This window comes from Physeter macrocephalus, chromosome 1 (genome assembly GCF_002837175.3).
Source record: "Physeter macrocephalus isolate SW-GA chromosome 1, ASM283717v5, whole genome shotgun sequence".
NCBI lineage: Eukaryota > Metazoa > Chordata > Mammalia > Artiodactyla > Physeteridae > Physeter > Physeter macrocephalus.
This window is the reverse complement of record NC_041214.2, coordinates 26,749,766-26,775,599: the sequence shown is the minus strand read 5'-3', so window position 1 is coordinate 26,775,599 and position 25,834 is coordinate 26,749,766. Positions and strand designations below refer to the sequence as shown.

Genomic DNA, 25,834 nt, shown 5'->3' with positions numbered 1-25,834 from the left:
CACGGGCCCAGCCGCTCCGCGGCATGTGGGATCCTCCCAGACCGGGGCGCGAACCCGGTTCCCCTGCATCGGCAGGCGGACGCGCAACCACTGCGCCACCAGGGAAGCCCCTTGTTGATTGATTTTTGAATGTTAAGCCAGCGTCCACTTGATCATGTTGTGTTAATATTGTCATGTATTGCTGGCTTTGATTTGCTGAAATTTTGGTAAGGATTTTTGCATCTCTGTTCATGAAGGATATTGGTCTGTACTTTTCTTGTTATGTCTTTGTCTGGTTTTGGAATCAGGATATTAATGGTCTCTGAATGAATTGGGAAGTATTTTCTCCTCTTCGATTTTCTGAGTTTCTATAGAATTGATGTAATTTATTTTTTATATGATTAATATATGAATTCACAAGTGAAGCCATCTGGGCCTGGAATGTTTTTGTTTTGTTTTTTGTTGGAAAGGTTTTTAACCAGGAATTCAATTTCTTTAATAGATACATAATTATTCAAAAAAAATTTTTTTTAGTAATTTTGGTAGTTTGTATCTTTCAAGGAATTTGACCATTTAATCTGAGTTGTACAGTCTTTGTATAAAGTTGTTCAGTTATTCGTTTTTATCTCTTTAATATGTGTAGACTTCATGGTGATGTCCTAATGTTGGTAATTTGTGTCTTCACTCGTTTTTTCCTAATCAGTGTAGCTAGAGGTTTATCAATTTTAATGACCTTTTTAAAGAAATGGCTTTTGATTTTATTGTTTTGTTTTGTTTTGTTTTGTTTTTTTTGTGGTACGCGGGCCTCCCTCTGCTGCGGCCTCTCCCGTTGCGGAGCACAGGCTCCGGACGCGCAGGCTCAGCGGCCATGGCTCACGGGCCCAGCCGCTCCGCGGCATGTGGGATCCTCCCAGACCGGGGTGCGAACCCAGTTCCCCTGCATCGGCAGGCGGACGCGCAACCACTGAGCCACCAGGGAAGCCCGATTTTATTGTTTTTATATATTTTCTGTTTTCTCTTTTATTGATTTTCACTTTTGTTATTTCTGTTTATTTTGGGTTTAATTTGCTCTTCTTTTTAAAGTTTCTTTTGATTGATGCTGAGGTCAGTGATTGGAAATCTTTCTTCTTTTCTTAGTGCTATCCATTTTCATCTAAGTACTACTTTAGCTGGATCCCACAAATTTTGATATATTGAGTTTTCATTTTTATTCATTTAAAAATACTTTATAATTTTTCTTTTATTTTTTGACCCATGGGATTATTTAGAGGTAAGTTAATTTTGTTTCCAAATATTTGAGAATTTTCCAGGTACCTTTTTGTTGCTGATTTCTAATTTAATTCCACTGTTGTCAACATATTTTGTATGATCTGAATACCTTAAAGTTTACCAAAACTTATTTTTTGTCCCCAAAATATAGTTTATATTGGTACATGTTTTGTGTGCATTTGAAGAGTGTTTTCTGCTTTTGGTGGATACACTGTTTTTTATAAATGTTAATTATGTTAGGTTGGTTGACAGTATTGTTTAAACTTTCATTCTTAATTGCTTTATTGGGTGTTGAAATCGCCAGCTATTTGTTGATTTGTCAGTTTCTCCCTGCAGTTCTCTCCGTTTCTGCTTCATTTGTTTTACAGCTATAATAGGAACTTAACATTTAGGATTTTTATGTCTGCTTGATAAATTGAACTCATTATTATAAAATAACCCTCTTTATTCTAATATTGGTAATATCCTTTGTTGCAAAATCTACTTTGATATTAATATAGCCACTCTGGCTGCCTGGCTGGCTGGTTTACTTGCCTTCTTCCTTTTTTTCATGTTTCTGAATTTAATATTACAAGATTTTTAATCTAACATTGATTTTATACTGGTATCTCTTTCCTCTAACATTGAAAATCTTAATCCCTAACTTTACATAAATACTTAACAACATAATTATTTATTTACATTATCTTCGAGCATATAGACAATAGATTCAAAATAATAATACCAGTATCACCACTGATAATTAGGTTACTGAATGAAGTTTTAGAGGTCTTACTGCTGTTTGTTCTAAGAATATAGAATATATCACTGAGGATACAGAATCAAATACTGTGCTCTAGTCCTTGAACTAATTCCCTTTTTTTTTTTTTAGTGGTTTCTCAGGTTTGTTTTTGTTTTTTGTTTACTTTTTAAGGGTTATTTCTTAAGTTTAATCTTACTTTTGAAATGTAAAAGTTTTCTATGTTGCCAAACTCAAAACTATATAAAGATATCTTTGAACAAGTCCATTCCTAGTCCTCTACTCTACTAACTCCTATATTTAAAAGTTTTGGCCTTTCTTTGCAGTATTTTTACAAGTATAAGCAAATAAATATATGCACATGTATAAATAAAAATTAAAATATATTCTTGTTTCTCACCCCATTCTTACACAGAGTATAGAGTTCTGTAACTTCCTCTTTTTTCAGGTAAGAATGTATCCTGAAGATTACTCCATATCAGAGTAATTAGAGAATAGAGATTTACCTCATTCTTTTTGACAACTACATAGAATTCCATCCTATAGATTCTATAATTCATTCAGCTAGACCCTTGCTAATGGACATTTGGGTTGTCATTACCCATTAAAACAGCTTTCTTTTAATTAGTATTAGTATGGTATATATTTTTCCACTTTTTTTACTTTTAACTTAATTTTATCTTATATTTAAAGGAGTCTTAAAGGCAGTATATAATTTTTTTTGTCCAATCTGAAAATCTCTGCTTTTTAATTGGCATGCTTAGGCCATTTACATGTAATGTGTCTGTTACTCTGTCTTCATGTTTACTAATCTTTTCTTCTGCCATATCTAATCTTCTGTTAATGCCACTCAGTGTGTTTTTCATGTCAAACATTGTAGACAAAATTTAATGTCTTCTGTGTCTCTACCAAACATATGAAATATAGTTACAATAACTTTTTTCATGTCCTTGTCTACTAATTCTATCAACTGTGTCATTTCTGGATCTGTTACTATTGATTTGTTTTTCTTTTTCATCATGGGTTGTATTTTCTTGATTCTTTGTGTTCCTGGTTATTTTCTATTGGATGCTAGATATTGTGAAGTTGCTGGATATTTTTGTATTCCTATGAATATACTTGAAGACTTAGTTACTTGGAAACAGTTTGATTCCTTTGTGGTTTGTTTATAAACTTCGTTAGATGGAACAAGAGTGGTCTTTAGTCTGGGACTAATATTTTCCCACTACTGAGGCAGCACCCATAATTACCAGCTTTTTACTGTGGCCCATGGGATCTCTTGCTAGTCATTTGTGGGCTTCTGGAATTATTCCCTCTTCTCTTTTCTAATGGTTCTTTCCCCAGCCTCAGATAGTTTCCTCACATGTATATGTTTTATCAGCACTCAGCTGGAGACTCCAGGTATGGGTGGGTCGGGGGGCCAGTACTTTTGTAGCTCTCTGGAGGTTTCTTTCTCTCTGTGCAGCTTTTTTTCCTCCAGTACTCTGCCCTGGGAACTCTAGTCACTTTGGCCTTCCCCAGCTGACAGCCCTTTCTTTCTTCTCAGGGAGACCATCTAACAGTAGGCTGGGACAGTTAGAGGGCTCACTTTGTTTATTCCCCCAATCAGAGATCACTGTCCTGAGCTGCTGGTACTACCCTTTTTTTTTTTTTTTTTTTTAAGTGTTTGAGGTGGGAGGATAACTCTGTTCCCTGTTACTCCCTGTACTACGTACTCCTGTATGTAGAAGTTAATATTTGTCTTTTAGTTTAAAAAAAAAAAATCCAAGGAAAACAATCAGATCGTTCTGTATTATAAACAAGTTTGGACTAAACTTATTTTCCTTTGTAATTCCTAAGAGATGTGTCAATATCAAATACATTATGTGTCATATATAAATAAAATACAAGATAATTTAGCATACTAAGGTTATTTTAACATTCATTTTCAGCTTATCCATGGTTTATGACGTGAAATTGCTTGATTTACCAATTAGAAGAATAGTTGTATCCTAGGTAATTAGGAAAATATTTCATAACATACGTAGCAAATAAAATAATCTGTATTTAATAATACTACTTGTGTGTCAGAAAACCCAATTTTTATACTTAGATTTAAAAATTAAGAGTACTTCTGATTATTTTTATAGACTCATACTTTTGGATTATGGGTATTGTTTTTTTGGTTTGTGGGTATTCTTATAGAAGTGTTTGTATACTGAACAGCATTTTTCTCATTTTTTAAAATAAATTTATTTGTTTTATTTATTTATTATTTTTCGCTGCATTGGGTCTTCATTGCTGTTCATGGGCTTTCTCTAGTTGCAGTGAGCGGGGGCTACTCTTCATTGCGGTGAGTGGGCTTCTCATTGCAGTGGCTTCTCTTGTTGAAGAGCATGGGCTCTAGGCGCGTGGGCTTCAGTAGTTGCAGCACGCAGGCTCAGTAGTTGTGGCGTGCGGGCTTAGTTGCTCCGCAGCATGTGGGATCTTCCCGGACCAGGGCTCAAACCCGTGTCCCCTGCATTGGCAGGCAAGTTCTTAACCACTGCACCACCAGGGAAGTCCCGATTATTCTCATTTTAAAAAAAAATTTATTTAAAAAAATATATATATTTATTTATTTGTTTGTTTGTTTATTTTTGGCTGTGTTGCGTCTTTGTTGCTGCGCGCGGGCTTTCTCTACTTGCGGCGAGTGGGGGCTACTCTTCGTTGCAGTGCACGGGCTTCTCATTGCAGTGGCTTCTCTTGTTGCGGAGCACGGGCTCTCGGTGCGCGGGCTTCAGCAGTTGTGGCACGCGGGCTTGAGTAGTTGTGGCACGCGGGCTCAGTAGTTGTGGCTCGTGGGCTCTAGAGTGCAGGCTCAGTAGTTGTGGCTCACAGGCTTAGTTGCTCTGCGGCATATTCCCGGACCAGGGCTCAAACCCATGCCCCAGGCACTGGCAGGCGGATTCTTAACCACTGTGCAACCAGGGAAGTCCTCTCAGTGTTTTTATACCTCCTAAAATTATAGTGAATTTTTATGATTAAGATTTTACATAATTAGTGTTTACATGAGATAAATTTGGTATTAGAAGGAAAGTAATAACAGTATATTCAGGCACAGTGGGACTGTAGGAGGACTTAAATTTTAGAAATGGGGTTAAGAAAGTAGAAGTTGAGTCTCAGCCCACTTCTTACAAGTTGTATTACCTCTTTAGCCTTATTTTGTTACTTTCTCACGTAAGCTTTTTGAGCCTTACTTTCTTCTTTAAAATGGCATGATGATACCCTTCTAAAGGCAGTTGTGAGAGTTTGATGCATTTTGTGAAAATAAATAGTAAACTGGAAATACTATATCAAAATCAGGTATCATTTTGAGGTTTAGCCTGAGAAGTGTAAATTTCAAGCAGTATGTACAGTGGGAAAATTTGACTGTACCCAGGCCTGACATTAATAATCAGGATTGTTATCTTGCCCTGTACTTTCTTTGGTTAGTTTCAGAAATTTTTTAAGTTTGATTTTTGATACCCAATTTAATAGAAATGAGTCATATTATCATTTCTTTCTTTACTCGGCAGCACACCATTTGCACCTCGCCCACGTATATGATCTGTGGGTTGTGGAGAGAAATTAGGATGTTGCTCAGTAGCCCACATCTTTCAACAAAGAATACTTTTCACTAACGCTCATGAGTTTCTTGTAGGCACTGGGAAATGCACACCCTTAGATGCTAAACTAAATTCGTGAACTCAATAAAGAGAAAATTTGAGGAGCAGGTCATTAAGTCAGATTCTGTGTTCTCTGTAAATACCAGTGACTGTTGTCATGGAGTGGATGAGAGGACCTTGGTTTTTATGGTCTATAACTTTTTCTACAGAATGATGCGGGAGCTGTTACTGAGAGTCAGAATAAGAGGCTGCAGAACTGTATGTGGCTTGCCCTTTATTTATGAATCAGATTTTAAGTGGAAACCACAGTTGTTTCGTTTCTCATTCATGCTTTAGCAGAGGATATGATGCCACAGATTTGACTTGGTTTGTAGTGTCTCCTTTAAGGTTCACACAGCTTTCTTTTTCTTTTTAGAAGCCACAGTAGTTTTAATGTTATTATCAAACCACAGCGTGTACCTTGTTGGATAGACCTTGTGTATATCCAAATGTTATTTGGTAGTCTGAGTACTGACTGTGGTGGTCTAGTCCTATTTGGAAATACCGCAAAAGTAAATAAATGCATATGTACGTATGTTTGGGTAGGTGGTATATAGGCATACAACTTGAGACGTGGAAAACAATTTTAACCCTTTGAATGTATTAATTCGTATTTAAAGATAATGTTTTAGGTTGTTTAACTTGAATATAAATGTTTTATGTTGTTTAACTTGAATATAAATGTTTTATGTTGTTTAACTTGAATATAATAACGTTAATTTTTCTTTATTCTTCCTTAGTGTCAAGGCATGCCATGGGTTGCCTCTCATAAATGGACAAAGCTGTGACCCTTATGCAACAGTTTCTCTTGTGGGCCCTTCTAGGTAATGTTTATTGAATTAGTATTAGATTAAGTTTTAAAGTTTAACAATTAGAAAATTAAAGTTCTAAGAGAACTTGCTAAATAGCTATTTATGACACAAAGTAACAAATGCTTTCAAAGAAAAATCTTCACTTAGATTTATTCACTTGCAAACAACCAACTCCTATTTTTATAAAAGAAAATGAGTGCCATTTCAAATCTGCCAGACTCTTAGGCTATGGGGAGCAACCTGTGTTTTATAGTAGTTAAAATGTACTTTAAAACATAAACCTGAACTTCATCCATAATCAGCCTTCCTAGTTTCAAATGTCTTAGATTTTATTGCAGGTAGAATCCTGTTTTAATAAATGCTAGCTCAAAATAGCAAAGGAATTTCTATATTTTTTTCTGGAAAACAACTCAGGACTAAAAATACCTTTTTTGCTCATGGCATCTGTGCTGTACAGAGAGAATTCCAAGCTGTAGACAAACTGCTGAAGTACCAGAACATGGTGAAGTGCACTGTATCATTGATTTTAATTACTTATGATAATTTGTGGAAAATCTATCACACTTGTAGTATTTTCTGTTTTTTGGTGTTTTTTTTTTTGCGGTACACGGGCCTCTCACTGTCGTGGCCTCTCCCGTTGCGGAGCACGGGCTCCGGACGCGCAGGCTCAGCGGCCATGGCTCACGGGCCCAGCCGCTCCGCGGCACGTGGGATCTTCCCGGACCAGGGCACGAACCTGTGTCCCCCGCATCGGCAGGCGGACTCTCAACCACTGCGCCACCAGGGAAGCCCTATTTTCTTTTCATTATGGTTTCTTTCAGAGCCTGATTGGTCTGAAATTTGTCTACAACTTGAAGGTTTAGAATCAGGAAACAAAGAGCATACTATTCCCTACACAAACACATGTATATACACATAGACATGCACTGCTTCTTCCCAACCCCAAGCTATGTATTCTTATTTTTTAGAAAATCACCAGTAAGTCACTTTGAAAAATGTATTTGTCCCTATGTACATAAAGCACCATGCCTGGTACCTATTGGGTTCTCAAACAATAGTATCCTATTATTATTATAGATGGTTTTATATTTAAAATATAAACCTGACCTGTTTGCTGAAAGCAGATACTCAGTCCTATAACATTCATACTATCAGAGGGATTGAGTTTTGTGTGTTAAAAATGTTTAATCTAGTGGAACTGTTTTTGGTTTTGGTTTTTGTTTATAATCAATACCCGATAGATTCTTTAGTGTAATTGCTTAGTAATGTAAAGATAGAAATTATTTGGCTTGTGAATTTGTTTTAAAAAGTCACTGTTGGTTTTGATATTGTACTGTCATTTGGAGGGTGTTACCATTGGCGGAGGCTGGGGAAAGGTTACATGGGACTTCCCTGTACATTTATTTGCAACCTCCTCTGAATCTGTAATTATTTCAAAATAAAAAGTTTTTTTAAAAAGCCACATTGTAGCTGAAGCCCAAGGAGTAAAAGAATGCTTTTCATGTTCCTCTGGTATTTTTCAACATAGATAAAGGTACTATGAATCTCATTGTCTTCCTTCTACCATTTATTTCGAGTTGCTTGTATAATAGAATGCGTTATTAAAAACCCCTGAAGTAAGCTTGGCAGTCAACCTAGTATAGCCATAGAATAATAAAATCTTGGCATATATCAGATATACAAAATTTGTGTATTCTTTGATTTGAGGTTTTAGAGACACCTCAGTTTTTTTCCCCCAAGTAATATTTAAAGCTACTGCCTTCCCCGAGTCATCTTAACAGTTAAACAGAGAGGTCAGGCTCCCTGGTTGGAAATAGCATGTTTTATAATTGTGTACTATTAAGTTCTACAAGGTAAAACTCTACCACATTGGAACAGGAATGACCAAAAGAAGACAAAAGTAAAGAAGAAAACAAGCAATCCGCAGTTTAATGAAATCTTTTATTTTGAGGTAACATTTTGTTTTATTTAAATGTTAACATTGAATATTGAATGCTGATTTACTTCTTTTTTCAAATTCTGGCCATAGTCATAATTTTATTAACTAATGCAACTAAGCATTTCTAAGCAGTAGAACCACAGTGTAACACAGTAGAGGCCCAGTGCATAAAACAAATAAAGGCAGCGCTCTGATTGATTTGAGGATGGGGAGGTCTAGGACCACACCTACTCTTCAGTGATCCTCAATATCACAACCCCCTTCACACAGAACCCTACCTTATCCAGCCCCTGACCTAACATGCAGTGGCCCCAGGACTCTTCTGCGGAATATTATTTGAAAACCACTAGTTAAATAAGTACGATATCACTTGGTAGATCTGGGTTCTGGTCCCAGTTGAGTCTGAACAAATCACTACATGGGAGACTCAAATTTCTTATCTTGTGAAAGGATAATTTTGTAAGAGAAAACAGTAGCATCCCTACCTAACTCAAGAGTTTTTAGGAGGTTCAAATGTGAAAATGCTTTGAGACTATAAAGTATTATATGATTAAGGCCTTATTATTAAGTTCTTTTTAGCTAAATCACTCTATGGACACATGCTTATTTTCATAGAGAACTTCAGCTGCCTTGAAGTTGCTCAAAATACAGTGCTTTGGAGTTCTTTACTGTGGAGCATTTGTTAAATAAATCCTTTTTCGTATTATTAGAAAACTGTAGGAAAAAAACAAAAATAATCAAACTCTATTCTAAAAGATGGTGTTCTACCCATAGAATATGTTGCAGTTGAGATTACCATGTAGGGAAGATTTGAAAAAAGAGTTACATATTGTGCTTTTCCTTCTTTTTGTGTGTGTTTTTCTTGATGTTTCAAAGTGAAAAGAGTGAGGGCACATCTAGCCATGCCTGATTACTATACTTTAATAAGGGAACACAGTTGAAGAAATGCCAAGATTGAAGTAGGAGGAATTGTAGGGGGTGGAGGCAAGGAAGAAAGAAAACAAAAGAAAGTGCGCCAGTGTGAGACGCCCCATTTCCTGGCTCAGGACTTGCTCAGTTCAGTTGTTCTGTACTTACAAATGGCTGTTACATCTAGCCTGGAGAAAACCAAGAAGGGGTGACTTGCAGCAGCAAGCAGATGGTCCTTTGACAGTCAAGACCTGACCTGTTTGCTATATGCAAGCATACATATTAGGCCTTGAACCATTCATTCAGAGGGCCCTTTGTTGAGTTGATTATAAAGATAAAAGTCCAATCTCTGTCCTCTAGTGAGAGCAGGAGACCCAAAGTGTACACATGCGTGCATACACGCAGCAGTAAAATGCAGTAGTAGATACTGGGTAGCTCTGCTCTAGGTGAGTTAAGCCAGAGGAAAGAGTATTAGAGAAGGAACATTTTGAGCAGAGACATAGAGACAGAAAAGCAGAAAGTTATGTCCAAAGAGTAGCAAGTAATGATTTGACTAAAAGGGAATAATGGGAACTAAGCTTAAAAAGATAAGAGTAGGACCAACTAATGAAAGGCCTTGAGAGCCTGGCTGAAGTGCTATGTTAGCCATTGAATGTTTTTGAACCTGGAAGTAATGAGTAATGCACTGTTTTGGGAAGAATTAACCGTGATCTGTGGGCCAGATGGCTGAGAGATAGAACAGAGATCAAGAGACTGTTGTAGCTTAGGCGTTTTTTTAAAAAAGGAAAAAGCAGAAAGGGGGGGCTCTGATTCAAGAGAGTAATATGGAAATGAGAGGAAGAGATGGATGAGAAAGAAACTGCAGATGGCAAGATAACAAATCTGTTATAGAAGAAGAGAGAAAATGAGGAGTCAGATGTTGTCTTCATGATTTCAAATCTGGAAAAATAGAAAAGTTAAGAAGGAAGACATAAGTGGTTCAGTTTGGGGCATAATGAGCTTGAACTCAGATATGTAAAATCCTCCCATAGGAAGTTCATTACTGAGATGGGTGATGGTTGTAGATAAAGAATCAAGAATTGCTTACAGCAAGTCAGGAAAGAAAGCCAAGGGAGTAGAGGTATACAATAAAGGAAAAAAGTGAAGAAGGTTAGTTCTGCTACATATTAAGTATTCGACTTTGAGTATGTCTCTTAATTTCTGTACTTTAGCTTCCTCATTTTCAAGATGAGGATAATAAATCTAGCCCTGCCTGCTTCAGAGCAGTGTCCTGATGAATAAAAGAGGTAATGGATGTGAAAGCACTTTGTACAGCACTGTGCAGCGCTTAGAGCAAAATAAAATATAAAACCCTGGAGAAAACCCATATTTATAGGTTCTGAGGAAGAAGTACCAGAGGAAGAAGCAAAGAGAGCAGAAGGTAGCCAGGATAGTGCTGGGTAAACTCAAAGACCAAAGTAGCTCTGGGAAAAGGGAGTATGGTTGTATGGTCACTTGTCCAGATAAAGGGGTCAAGGAAGGTGAGAGCTAAGAGTTTCATCATCAGACTTGATGATTAAGAGAGGGGTTTGGGGAGGGTGATCTGTGAGGAAGCCAGATTATAAGGAGTTACTGCAGTGAGTGGGTGGTGAGGAAGTGGAGGCTGTAAGGATGGGTAACAGTTTTGAGATATTTGTCTGTGAAAGGAAAGAGATAGGAAGACCATAATTTAAGGGGAGAATTTTTCTTAGACTTTAATGAGGTGAACAGTCTGGTCAAGAAAGCTGTAATTAAAATAGATCGAATGCTTGCTGCGTGTTTACTGCGTGCTTATTACTGCATGCTGTGTGGGGATGGAGCAGTCTTAGAAAAGAGGAGCATCAGCCCATCGTCTTGTTTGGAAGAGGATGAGAACGCTCATCAAGTAAACAGGCCTGTGTGGGAACGGACATGTTCAGGTGGACAGTAGTTGAGGAAGTTCCTGCCAACGGCCTTGATGTTTTTGGTAAAAATGTGAGAAGGAAGTGTACGGGTGGCATTGGTATCTTGAGAAATGTGGGAAGGTCCTCAGACAGTTCCTAGCCTATGCAGCTTCCCTGAAATAGAACACTTCTACTGTGAGTCACCAAGAGATTACATATGAGCCAGAGAACCCAGTGTTGCCATAGATTGAGTTGATAAGGAAGGGTATGGAGGTAAGGTTGATTTTGATATTTTTTTGCCACCTTATTCCTGCCACTCTGCTACTTCCATAGCTGTTTTTGTATTTATCTTTTGGGTAAAATATTACGTAGGCATTTTCCTCTGTTTATAATTTACACAATTGAACATTTTAAGGATGATAGTTTTTTAAAGTTCATGTAAGAAAAAGGTATTTAAAAATTTTTTTTCCTAAAATATTTTGTTTACAGGTAACCAGATCCAGTAGTTACACCAGAAAGTCCCAGTTTCAAGTAGAAGAGGAGGACATTGAAAAGCTGGAAATTAGGTATGTGTCTTGGGGTTTTACAGAATTGCTATGTTCTGTGCCAAAAGAAAATCCTAAATTTAACTGAAAAAGGTGACTCAAGCTTAACAGAATTCTCTTTAGCAACTTAATCGATGAAACTTAGAGGAATGTGCATCTAATTTAAATCCAAATAATCTTTTCAAAATCCGATTTCTTTGCACTAATAGTTAAGGTGTATTTATTTTAAAAATAAAATGAGCTAATTTTCACCTATTTTATTATATTTTTAGATTTTCCCAAATTTAATTGCTCCTTAAATTTCTAAATCATAGCATAATGGATGCAAAGAATATATAGAAAAGTAATTATATATTAGCCAATTTAGAAATAATTTTTTTATTCTTCTTAACATATCTGCTGTCTAACAGAAATTTCAGTGAGGTAAGAAGTCTTGTAAGATGATTCAACAGGTGCATGTGTTTGAAGTTTGTGCTATTTCCTAGGTCTTAAATATCTATGCTGTTTGGGAGGGGAAAGTTTTGTAAATGCATGTATAGGTGTGGTGTTAACAGTGTGTTCATCTAAAGGGTGTATTAATCACATGTTTGGAATGATCAGGTAATGTATTTTTCTAAATCACCTATCTTTACATATTAACTGGTTTTAATTGAGAAAGAAACTGTAGTCTTGTGTTGGTTTCTTTTCTCAAAAACAAAAAAGGAACTCTGTAGTCCTTATTTTTACAGGTTAAAATAAAGCGTAGACTTTGAAACTAAGAAACTTAAGTGCTTTCTTTTACATTATTTAAGATAGTCACTTTCTATGCTTTTAAGTAAAAGCTACTGCAGTATTCTGCTTTCTTAGTTTAGGTAGTGAGGTATAAGACAATGCTAACATCTCTTGTTTTTAAGCATGTAAAATTATGTCTGGTACTTTGGCCATAAGCATCTTTCCTGTAGGCATTTTTGCCGCAGACATTTTCGCCACATGACTAATTGGCCATGAGTCAGCTTTGCTGTGAAAAATAAAATAACTGGTTGACAGTTTGGTTTCAACCGGTTGAAATGTGTTAGCGTCTCTCCTGGTTATCAGCGTTATTGATAGCTTCATTGAGTGGACAGGCGACAGTGATTTGCCCCAAGAATTAGTTTCTTATTTTGAAACACACCACATTGGAGGAGAAAGAGTCTGAGGGCCTGAAAGGCACAGAGTCAAAGCCACATTTCGTGTAGAACTTCGAAGCATCCATCAGCAGACATGTGACACTATGGCAAGAACAAACAACCGTGTGGAGGCTTAAGTACAAAACTCAGAAACCAATACGCATCCTAGTGTTTGGAAACGCATACGTCTCTTAACAAAGGAAGAAATTTTAGGAAAAAAGTGCAATGCTGAATGAGACAAATCAAGAAGCAAAAACAAAAACAACGTGTGAAATACTGTGAACGAAAGACTTGGAAGATAAGCGTTTAGGTACAGCCCACAAAATAGAATCAGTATTTGTGCAGCATTGCCATAAATTTACACACATTTTGAATGTATTCAAATAAATTTTGTATTTTGCAATAAAGTCTTTTTAATTTTGTTGTTTATTTTTTGTTTGTGTCTTTTTTAATGTCTCTCTTATTTTTTTATTTTATCTTTTATCACAAAATTGCCTTTTGACCAATTAGTTATGTGGTGAAAGTGTTTGCGGCAAAGAGTGCTTGAGGCAAAGATGCCTGTGTCAAAGATGCTTATGGCAGAAATACCCAGAACCGTAAATTAATGCTATAATACGAATCATAGTAATTTGAAGCTTTTTGGTCATGTGCGTTCTCTTACACGTTGTTTGCAAAAAATAAAGCCAGTTTTTAAATTTTCAGGATCGACTTGTGGAACAATGGAAACCTGGTCCAAGATGTTTTCCTCGGTGAGATTAAGGTTCCTGTGAACGTATTAAGAAATGATGCTTCTCATCAAGCCTGGTAAGAAGACAAACATTGTAGTGAACTACATAGTAGGTCATCCCCTTTCATGCACTGTATATGCAAATAAATGCTTACTTTGAGCATATTTTAAGTTTTTAATGGATAAGCCCAAAGTCATTAACATTAACTGATTTGGCCATTAATTTATTGTTGCAGAAATATAAGTACAATTATATTAGTTTTATGACTTGTCCTCTGGTACTGAGATAAAAGAATGAATTGCCTAGGAATATTTTCCTGTTCAAAAACTTAACTCTAAAGAAAAAATATAAAACATTTCGAACATTACGTAAGAGTTGCCCATGTGAGAAGATGCTTGATCACAAATTAGCATCTATAGTTCAGAAGCTTTATTAATGGGCATGGGAACTGTGGATGTTTGAAAGCAAAAGGTTTATTGTAGGGATTCAGCTGTTTACGGGATCTCACCAGTGATTTTCCTACCCCAAATCCCATTGAAATGCACCATGGATGGCTCTGATGTTATTTTCTAAATGCCTAGGATCTAGATGTTGTTGAGCTGATCCAGTTAACACACTTTTCAGGAGCTCTAGTAGCTCAATAATTGGCTACAATATTACCTTTTTGTGACTTCTAATAGTGACATTAAACTCATGTTAATGTTCGGACATTAAACTGATGTTAGTTTCCTTAGTAGAATCAGTGTGAAACTACTGTTTTTTTTCTGTCTACAGCACTTAAAAGCGTGTATATCCTTCCCCTTCCAGTAGGTTGCCCGGTAGACCTCATGCTAGACTTGGGTTTCAACTGAGTATAAACAGCATGCCTTTCTCATTTGCCTCTTAAGGCCCCCTTTTTAGGGCTCAGTTTCAGTTGCCTGGAAGAGGAGTTGAAACTGAGTGTTCAGATGTTTCTTACTGTGGACAGCAGTCTCATTTGCCTTTAGGATTTTGCTTCTCCTGAGTGCCATCAGGCATTCTTCACTTTGGACTCTGTTGTCCTCAAACAGTTCTCCCTAGTAGACTGATCTTTCTATCTATCTATCTATCTATCTATCTATCTATCTATCTATCTATCTACCTACCTACCTATCTATCTATCTATCTATCCATCCATCCATCCATCCATCCATCCTAGGTCTTAGTTGCAGCATACGGGATCTTTAATTGTGGCATGAAGAATCTTTTAGTTGCGGCATGCGGGATCTAGTTCCCCTGACCAGGGATCGAACCCGGGCATTGGGAGCACGAAGTCTTAGCCTCTGGACCACCAGGGAAGTCCCTAGACTGATATTTAGGGTCTCAAAAATTTTATTTTATTTTTACCTCTTGCTAATGCAGATCTAAAATTTATTAGTCTTTATGGTGGCGTTTTCTATGCTATAATTTCCAAAATGTATCCATAGATGGAAACTTGGTCACTGTGAAAAACTGATGAACATTTGAGGCTTGTTATTCACCCCTGCCAATCTTCTTCCACCTTCTATAAAATTAGCATACTGTTTAAAAAATATTTATTCATTTATTTATTTGGCCGCATCGGGTCTTAGTTGTGGCACGCAGGATCTTCGTTGCGGTGCGCGGGCTCTTCGTTGCACTGCACAGGCTTCTCTCTAGTTGTGGTGTGTGGGCTCCAGAGCATGCGGGCTTGGTAGTTGCGGCACGTGGGCTCTCTAGTTGTGGTGCGTGGGCTTAGTTGTCCTGCTGCATGTGGGATCTTAGTTCCCCGACTAGGGATCAAACCCGCATCCGCTGCATTGGAAGGTGGATTCTTAACCACTGGACCACCAGGAAAGTCCCTAGCATACATTTTAAAATGAAAATTTCTGAACTCAGTTCATTAAGTCTTTAAAATGATATGCCGTGCTACTTGGTACAAAATAAAATGTGAGTCATTGTGCCTCCCAAGGCCCCTCAAAGTGAACTTGAAATGTGACATTATAGCCTTCTTTTAAGTAAGAGGTCTCCAAATTTGGAGGCCCTCCAAATTTGGCAAAATTTATAGAACTACCTAGGCAGGATGTGAGAACTCTAACAAACAGAAATTAACTTTACTCCCATAGATTTTTTTTTTTTGCTAATAATATTTTAAAAGTAACCTACCCAAAAGTATGTGTTAAAATTTATACAGCATGAAATAGAAACATCTGCTAATTCATTTATACTTCCCTGCATGTAAGGAAATATAAAAATGTGAATGCAGTTTTTTAAGTCAAATGAAAACTCAGCCTCCTTTGTCAATTGTAGAGCTGCAGCATCCCCTTGTGGGGTTGATGGTAACTACATGAAAACTCAGGAGAAGCTTTATTTACCTTCAGGATTTCAGGCATATTCATTCATTCATTCATTCATTCATTCATTTATGCATGCTGTGTTGGGTCTTCGTTTCTGCGCGAGGGCTTTCTCTAGTTGCGGCGAGCGGGGGCCACTCTTCATCGTGGTGCATGGGCCTCTCACTGTCGTGGCCTCTCTTGTTGCAGAGCACAGGCTCTCCAGAAGCGCAGGCTCAGTAGTTGTGGTGCACGGGCTCTAGAGCGCAGGCTCTGTAGTTGTGGCTCATGGGCCTAGTTGCTCCGCGGCATGTGGGATCTTCCCAGACCAGGGCTCGAACCCGTGTCCCCTGCATTGGCAGGCAGATTCTCAACCACTGCGCCACCAGGGAAGCCCAGGCATATTCTTTCTAATCTTAATAATCTAGCTCATTAGTGTTGATAATATTTAGTTTTAACTTTATCATATGTAGATCACAGAATTTGATTAGACTTTTTGAATAGGTAGTAATACTCACATGGTTCACAGTTCAAAATGTAAAAGTCTGTCTCCTGCCCCTGTCCCCCAGCTAACCATTTTCGCTCTTCTGAGGTAGCCACTAGTTTGAGATTGTGGAAATATTTTATGTAAGTATAGGCAAACATGGATATATCCTTCTTTTCTATTCGTTACACAAATGTACACATTTTAAAAAAATTATTTTATGTTGGAGTATAGTTGATTAACAATATTGTGTTAGTTTCAGGTGTACAGCAAAGTGATTCTGTTGTATATATACACGTATCTATTCTTTTTCAAATTCTTTTCCCATTTAGGTTATTACAGAATATTGAGCAGAGTTCCCTGTGCTATATAGTAGGTCCTTGTTGGTTATCTGTTTTAAATATAGCACTGTGTATACTTGTCAATCCCAAACTCCCTAACTCTCCCTCCCCCCCCCCTTCCCCCCTGGTAACCATAGGTTCATTCTCTAAGTCTGTGAGTCTGTTTTGTAAATGAGTTCATGTGTGTCTTTTTTTAAGATTCTGCATATAAGTGATATCATATGATATTTGTCTTTCTCTGTCTGACTTAACTTCACTTAGTATGATAATATCCAGGTCCTTCTTTGTTGCTGCAAATGGCATTATTTCATTCTTTTTTTAATGGCTGAGTACTATTCCATTGTATATATATGTACCACATCTTCTTTATCCATTCGTCTGTCAGTGGACATTTAGGTTGCTTCCATGTCTTGACTATTGTAAACAGTGCTGCAATGAACATTGGGGTGCACATATCCTTTTGAACCATGTTTTTCTCTGGATATATGCCCAGAAGTAGGATTGCTGGATCATCTGGTAGCTCTATTTTTAGTTTTTTAAGGAACCTCCATACTCTTCTCCATAGTGGCTGTACCAATTTACATTCCTACCAACAGTGTAGGAGGGTTCCCTTTTCTCCACCCTCTCCGGCATTTATTGTTTGTAGATTTTTTGATGATGGCCATTCTCACTGGTGTGAGGTGATATATCGTAGTTTCGATTTGGATTTCTCTAAGAATTAGTGATGTTGAGCATCTTTTCATGTGCCTCTTGCCCATCCATATGTCTTCTTTGGAGAAATGTCTGGTTAGGTCTTCTGCCCATTTTTTGATTGGGCTATTTTTTTTGATATTGAGCTGCATGAACTGGTTGTAAATTTCAGAGACTAATCCTTTGTCAGTCTCATCGTTTGCAAATACTTTCTCCCATTCTGTGGGTTGTCTTTTCATTTTGTTTATGGTTTCCTCTGCTGTGCAAAAGGTTTTGAGTTTAATTAGGTCCTTAATGGACACATACTCTATCATATTCTGTACCTTACTTTTTTTCACTTTCAATTTAGTAGAACTTCAGTAAGTATTTGTTGACTTTTTATAGTGGTTAAGAGTATGGACTCCAGAACGAAACTGTCTTGGTTCAAATCCCAACTCTGTCATTAACTACCAGGGTGACCTTGGACAAGTTGTTCCACCTGCATGCCTTTGCTTTCTTTGGCTATCAAATGGGGATAGTACAAACAGTACCTGCCTCCCAAAGTTGTTAGAGGATGAATTGGTTTCATGTAAAGTAAGTTAAAAGTGGGTATACCGTGGGTATAACTCAGGCTCTCATCATTATAGTTATTGCTGCTGTCATCACCATTATTCCACATCAGTACATACAGAATTTCTGCATCTTTTTTTTTGGTACCAGTATTCCATTGGTTTGTAATGGTATAAATAAAGAGAACCTTAGTGATCATCTAGTTCAGTCTCATTTCACCAGTTACATCAGTGTCAGAGAACTTAACATGTGCAAAGCCTTTGTGTGATTGTACACATTGGTACAGTAATTTCCTCCTAAATGATCCAAAATGAACATTAAGAAAATAGATGCAAACATCCTTGCATGTTATAATCTAAAATTTTGAAAGTAAGATTCAAGTAGTAAATAAAACACATGGTTGGAGTTTTTTTCAACATAAGCACTTTTTACAAATTTAAAACTAGATTAATATTTACTTTAAGATGAGTTGGTTTTCTAGTTTGCTAATTTTGGCACCTATCTTTGATCTCCTATCTTTAGTAAAAATCTGTTGTGGGGCTTCCCTGGTGGCGCAGTGGTTGAGAGTCCGCCTGCCGATGCAGGGGACCTGGGTTCGTGCCCCGGTCCGGGAAGATCCCACATGCCATGGAGCGGCTGGACCCATGAGCCATGGCCGCTGAGCTTGCACGTCCAGAGTCTGTGCTCTGCAACGGGAGAGGCCACAGCAGTGAGAGGCCCGCGTACCACAAAAAAAAAAAAAAAAAATCTGTTGATAATGATTATCTTTCTGAAACCAGAAATAACATTTAAGATTTAGTAAAGGTGCCTCTGAACAGTTATTTTCCAGATTAGGCAGCATTATACACAAATAATTGTAGTTTTTGCCTGCCTACCTCAATTTTAATTATACAGACCTTGTTAAAATTTTTCAAATCCTGATTTTTTTTTCCTGTTAAGGGGCTGTCAAAACTGCTGACTCTTGAGAACATTAGGATTGCTTTTTTTGTCTAACTATGAATGAAAAAAATACATGTGAGCAACTGAGTGCCACTTTCAGTTGATAACTTCTCTTTGTTTCCTGTTCCTTATTCTTTCAAACGGAAACACTTCATTTAAAAACTGAAGAAAATATACTTGAGGTTTTTTTGTTTTTTGTTTTTTTTTGTATCCCTAGACCTCAGACACACCAGATATCCTCTACTTAACAAATCTTGAGGTTTTTCTTTTTAGCTCTAATTCATACAAGATTGCTTAATTCACCAGGGCTCCTTTAGATTGTTTAAATTGAGATTTTTGTAGCAATGTTTTAAAATAATAAATTATATGTACATAATTATATAAATAATGACATTATATATAGTTATTTTACATATATATGTTTTTTAACTTTTACTTGCATTTATTTTTTTGCAGCATTTATTCCTGGGCCATATGTTTTTGTTTCTTCAGTTTCTTCTGGGATATCTTTTTCTTCTGTGCAACCTCCTCTTCCGGTTTAGGAACAATCTGTTCTTTTTCTGTGAGGATCATCTCAATGTGGCAGGGAGAGCTCATGTGTGGGTTAATCCAACCATGAGCTCTGTTAAGTCCTGTGCTGTATCTTGGGGGCTTTTGTTCACCTGGATGTGCTCAAGGATCAGAGAATCTACCTCTAAGCCCTTAAGTTCAGTATTACTCTCTGCATTTTTGAGCATGTGCAGTAAAAATTCAGCACTCTTTTTGGGCCTCCGACCCTGTGTCCAGCCCCACTGTTTGGCCTGGGGCACACCTACCAACTCCGTCACTGTAATGATGGAATGGCACACATTGCTTCTGTAAAGTGACATCCTTCAGATACTTGGTGGCTTTTCAGATATGCATACACTTAATGGCCTGGGCAGTTTCACAAGTGTTCTTAAAGTGAACACGAACATTTGAACCTCTTGATTTGCCTAATTTGTTGTGGTTTTCTGGGTCAAGTGAATAACGAACCATGTTTAGAGGTTACCTCAGGCCGTTTACCGGAAAAGCTATTTAATATATTTTAAGTGGTAACAGTTATATGTATATAAATGTTTTATAAATAACATTTACTGTGTACAAGGCACTATTCTAAATGCTTTACTTATATAACCTCCTTAGGGATTAAATCAGTTAGATACTATTATTACCCCTTATTTAAGAGGTAAGGAAACAAGCAGAGAGAGATTGAGCAGTTTTCCCAAGGTCATACAGCTGTGATTTGGACCAAACTCTGTTTTTTTTTTTTTTTTTTTGGTACGCGCAAACTCTGTTTTTTTTTTTTTTTTTTGTGGTACGCGGGCCTCTCACTGTTGTGGCCTCTCCCGTTGTGGAGCACAGGCTCCGGACGCGCAGGCTCAGAGGCCACAGCTCACGGGCCCAGCCGCTCCGCGGCATGTGGGATCTTCCCGGACCGGGGCACGAACCCGTGTCCCCTGCATCAGCAGGCGGACTCTCAACCACTGCACCACCAGGGAAGCCCTGGACCAAACTCTTTGACTCCAAAGTTTGTGCTCTTAACCAGTGTACCATAATAAATTTGTACTTTGGCATAAATATTTTTGAATATGTTTAAAACTCAAAAATATTCTCTGTTTTAAGCTGTCAGCAAAGATTTGAGTGTCCCTTGCTTATAAAATATTATTAAGAAAATTGAGTGAGTGGTCCCTTCTCATTTAAAAAAATGATCTTTTCAAGGAATGGGTAGGACAATTTTGAAATTCTGTATTTTGTTCACGTAGACATGGGTGAAGTGTTTTGTCCATAGGAATTTCTCATCCTGTCAAAGAAACCCAAGGAGACAAGTTTAAAAAGAGTGGCAGGCGCAAGCGCTTCTGGAGTTCCTGAGCACCCTAAAACAGTGTATGCATAAAAATGAATAACTGGCATAACACTGCCCTAATCCCTCTGCAAAGAATGTGCCACGTTAGGACTATAGACCTATTTTGCGGGTATTTTGTAGTTTTATGAGAGTACCAGAGGGATAAAGCGTATTCCTTCCCCCAGTAATTTGGAGATGAGGGAGTTAGAGATGCCCTCTGAGTATAATTTCTATAGAACAAACCAAAACAGAGTCTGTAACCTGACTAGAGTATGAGGACACTGTTTAGGATGTGTAGGTACAGTCCCTGGGAGGCAGAGCTGGGTTTTAACTGTAACACAAGTAATTTTATCCTTCCATATACGGAAAACATGAGTTAAAATAGAAGGGGCAGAATAAAAGTGTATCCCAAAGAGGCCAGCGTGGGTGGCTACTGCCCATTCAAGCACAGTCACGCGGTAAGGGGATTCTGTTCTAGAAGTATTGTTCTTTCCTTGGCAAAATTGTCTTAGCTGAGAGATTCTTAAGATTTCCTTAGATCTCTGTGTTGTGTCTCTGTACTCACCACAGCACCTTCTGATAAATAATTTGGCTTTCCAAATAGCTTACCAATAGGTAAAAAATGTATTGATCAAACATAAACAATTGTATTAACAGGTAAAAAAGGTATTAAAGTAGGAAATGTAGATGAAACACTATGGGAAATGGTGATAATTGTTGAAGCCACGTGATAAGTGCATGGGGGTGATGGTGAGGGTGTTGCTTACTAATATTATCACTCTTCTCCCTACTTTGGTGAATTAACATTTCCATAATAAAATGTATTAGTCACAAAAAAGTGTGGGTGTCTGCCATTTGACTGTTGTACGGTCTTTCCTCACTATCCATGGGGGATTACTTCCAGGAACCGTGAAGTTCAAACCCATGTTGTTCAAGGGTCAACAGTATTTCTTTTCATAAATTTAGTAATTGGCCTTCTGTTTTAAATCTATTAGTCTCTGTGCTCAATCATTGCAATTCAGGTTTACCTTGAGATGTGCTGTTAAAACTAGGTATCTGAGTCTGCAAAGCTACAGAACATACACTGCATTGTTGGAAATTGACCAAAGTGATGCCCACACCAGGATGCTTGGGGATCAGCCAGCTAGACTTCCCTTAGAGGCACTTCAGAGTCATTTTTGCTAATAGGCTTATTTCCAATTATTTCCATAGGCAAATTCTTTAAATCATTATTTCTCAGATCAGAGACTAGAAGTTCTGAAGGTTGGTCTTCTGAGACAAGAATTCTTATTTTGTGGGTAGTGATATAATTTCTGTATAATTTCTTCTCCTTATATTACTATTCCTTCATCTTTTAAATTTTTCTTGGTTAATTCTCTAGTTCTCTTTTATATCTTTATCATATCTTTCTGAAAGCTAGAATTCTATTAAAACCCCCTCTCTTCTATTTTTAAACAAGTTAGTCTATTAGGGGAAGACATCAAAAGTAAATATCAAAACTACTGACTCCTTTATAAAAAGCATCCTAGCTAATGAGTGAAGGAGGGATGATAGAATTATAGTTATCATTTTGCAACCTGTGCAGATTAATGACTCTCGGCAGTGGTCATCAGTGATTGCTAATATCACAAAAAGAGAAAACAGACATTAGTGCCGCTTGGTGGGACTACACAACACTCTAAATGAAATGTTCTTGCCGGAATATGAAATCTGAATCTAACCAAGCCCCTAGATCTATCTACAATACTACAGGAAATACAGAGGAGACAAAAGAACATGTTAAATGACATCATGGAGATAGAGTTAACACAGTCCCAAGTCTGGAAAATTGTATAGATAAATTACCTGATTTCTTAGTGGTTAGAAGGAATCTATAGGTTAAAAGAAACTTAAGCTATCAACCAATTACAATCTATAAAACTTGGATTTGAATAGAATATAGAAAACTGTTTAAGTTTGGGAGAATTTGCATACTGACTGGATAGTAATGATTTTTTAAAGTTTATATATATATAGTTATATAGTTATATATACTTAAATATTTATAGATGAAATTATAAAACACCTGGAAATTGTTTTAAAATAATGCAGGAGTGGGATGGGAGGAGTGAGTAGAGAGATGGCTAAAACAAGAATAGCCTTGAGTTGATAATTATTGAAGTTAGGTGATGGTACATGGGAGTTCAGTATGCTACTCTTTTTACTTTTGTATGTATTTTTAAATTTCCATGACAGAAAGTCTTTAAAAATAACTTAGATTTCTGGTTTTGGTCCTACAATCTTCTCTTGATTTTTAAACACTTCTCTTTCCTTGGAATATTTAAAGCTGCCTCTATTTTTTACATATATATTTTTTGCCTTTTACTTACCTGAAAAAATTCATGTAATCTGATTTTTGCAAATAAAAACATTTTCAATAAATTTGCACTGTTAATCCTTTAATAATATAAAAATCATTTATAAACCTTCAATCACTAACTTTTAAAAAATAAGTTCAAATTTTTACAATGTAGGATTTACTTTAAAATGAGATCACTTATACCTGCTTGTAGTATGTCTTAGCTATTTCAACCAAATGTGTCTTTCTTAAATTGAGTTGGTAAAGAGTTATATTTGATAATATGTTGGATTTTGTGTTTTATTTTTAATTATTTTTTTCCTAACCTGCAAGCTAATCAGACTCTTATTCAGTCCTTTTGAGATCTTGATTTTTGTATTATCTATACTTTTTTTCTGGATTAAAATCTATTTTTAGCTTTCTAGTTCAATAGACAGCCACTATTGAGCCTCTGAAAATTAATCCTCTGCTATTTAATGAATTATCCTAACATTAAATATTAAGTTGACTTTTTTGATTTAGTTTTTTGATAGCTTAGCTGTTTGTTTACCTCACCAACTTTGATGCCCATTACCATTGCATAGAATTGATTCTGTTTTTACTTTAGGTACTTGCTACAACCAAGAGACAACGGAAACAAATCATCTAAAACTGATGACCTGGGATCCCTTCGATTAAATATATGTTATACAGAAGACTATGTGCTTCCTTCAGAGTACTATGGTCCTTTGAAAACTTTGCTGCTAAAATCACCAGATGTTCAGGTACTTTAAAAATCTTGTGTGTTACTTAATATGGAAAGGCTAAAATAATTCTGTAAATGATGAGGAAAAGATTTCAGAGTATCAAGTTTTATTAAAACTATATATACATGTATATATACACACACACACACACACACACTCTGTATGTATGTGTGTATATATATATAAATATATATATATTCTGAACCAGAGTACTGTATACAAATATCTGCTCCAAATTTCATCTCTGATAAAAGTCTAGAAAATTAAATATTATTCTATACAACAGTTATCGTTAATGAACATATTTGAATTACTTTTTAAAGGCTAATGATTGAGTATTTAATCATGCTTCTTTGATTTTGTGCTTGTTTTCTACTTTTCTGTATTCTAGCCGATATCTGCCTCAGCTGCTTACATTTTGGGTGAAATATGTCGAGATAAAAATGATGCTGTTTTGCCCCTTGTACGACTGCTGCTCCACCATGATAAACTTGTTCCTTTTGCCACTGCAGTAGCTGAATTAGACTTGAAGGATACACAGTAAGAGTTATATTTTATTAAATGTTAATTATGTGCTGTAGAAATTGGACCTTAATTTGCCAAATTGTTTTTGTAATCTCAGTTCTTTTGTATTGACCAGCCTTTCTGTATAGAGGTCTTAAAAGAACTGCTTAGCAAGTAATAAAAGGCAGTTCTTTAAGTTAGCAAGCAGTATCCACCAACAGTAAAGTTAACAATTAAAAGATTTTTTTCACTCATTGTTAAAATTTCCTGTTACTAATCTTTGCTTCTTTATTGTAATGAGTCACATGTCACAAATAAAACACCAGGACAGATGGGTTTTTTCTCCCTTATCCATTATGTAGCACCCTTATGCCCCTGTGTGACATTAAAAGCAATCAGATGGCTTCCTATTCCTGTCATAGTCTAACACTTGTTTTAGACACACACTACTTTTGTAGTTCAAATATAGGTTACTTTTTTTTGCTAACTTATTTTTTTATGTTTTTGGTAAGTTTGAAAATCCTAATTGTAGCAGGTTGGTAAAAAATTACTAAAATTGTATATATGACCAAAGTCAAAATACCTCATTATTGATTTTTACAGCCTTTATTACACTTGGTTTCACCTTATTTCTATTTGTATTTCAGAGATGCAAACACAATTTTTAGAGGAAATTCCTTGGCTACCCGATGTCTGGATGAGATGATGAAAATAGTGGGAAGGCACTACCTGAAAGTAACATTAAAACCTATTCTAGATGAGGTACAGAATATAACCTCTGATACTAATAGTTTGTCCTTATTATAGCATCTCTTTCACCAAGTTATCTACTGATGAGGATGATATATCCATTCACACATTACTGAAAGAACACAGGTGAACACTTTAGAAGTAAAATAATGATTTACTTTTCCATCAATGGGTTTTTACTTGAAGGGCACATTGTAGTATACTCTACATAATTATTTCTTTGTTATAGGGTTTATTTTAGCTGGAGTTTCAAATATATGAGAAATGTTTTTTGACATAGTTCTTTAGGCATATTGTGTACATTATCTCTGGATGGGGGTTTTAAACTTCGTTACAGTTTTAATTTTTATAATTGTATGATAAGAAAAATAATAATTATTTTCATTTTGCCAAATTATTTAGAAAAGAGCATTAGATGAAAAATTAATCTATTTTCCAGATATGTGAATCCTCAAAATCCTGTGAAATTGACCCTATTAAATTGAAAGAGGGAGATAATGTAGAAAATAATAAGGTAAGTCTTTGCTGTCTTTATAACTGCATTAAAATTGGTCTTAATGGTATACCTATCTCCCACTTATGTTGTAGTAATGTTATTTGGAGGGAAGCAGTGCTTTTTATTTGCATAATGCCCATACTATTAGCAGAATTTCCTATGTCTAGTTTTTAGAATGTTATTTCCCTCATTT

At 36.4% G+C, this 25,834-nt stretch overlaps 1 protein-coding gene across 4 annotated transcripts in view; it reads left to right on the top strand.

Moving 5' to 3' along the window:
* Positions 1-25,834, top strand: part of RASA2 (RAS p21 protein activator 2) — a 119,791-nt gene that overhangs the window by 58,881 nt on the left and 35,076 nt on the right. For all 4 annotated transcript variants that reach the window (XM_055086243.1, XM_024131875.3, XM_024131874.3 and 1 more), the window contains exons 6-13: positions 6,393-6,476; positions 8,343-8,415; positions 11,703-11,779; positions 13,606-13,707; positions 23,753-23,909; positions 24,283-24,431; positions 25,043-25,157; positions 25,585-25,659. In XM_055086243.1, coding sequence (XP_054942218.1) covers positions 6,393-6,476; positions 8,343-8,415; positions 11,703-11,779; positions 13,606-13,707; positions 23,753-23,909; positions 24,283-24,431; positions 25,043-25,157; positions 25,585-25,659 — 832 coding nt within the window. The remainder of the gene's footprint in view (positions 1-6,392; positions 6,477-8,342; positions 8,416-11,702; positions 11,780-13,605; positions 13,708-23,752; positions 23,910-24,282; positions 24,432-25,042; positions 25,158-25,584; positions 25,660-25,834) is intronic.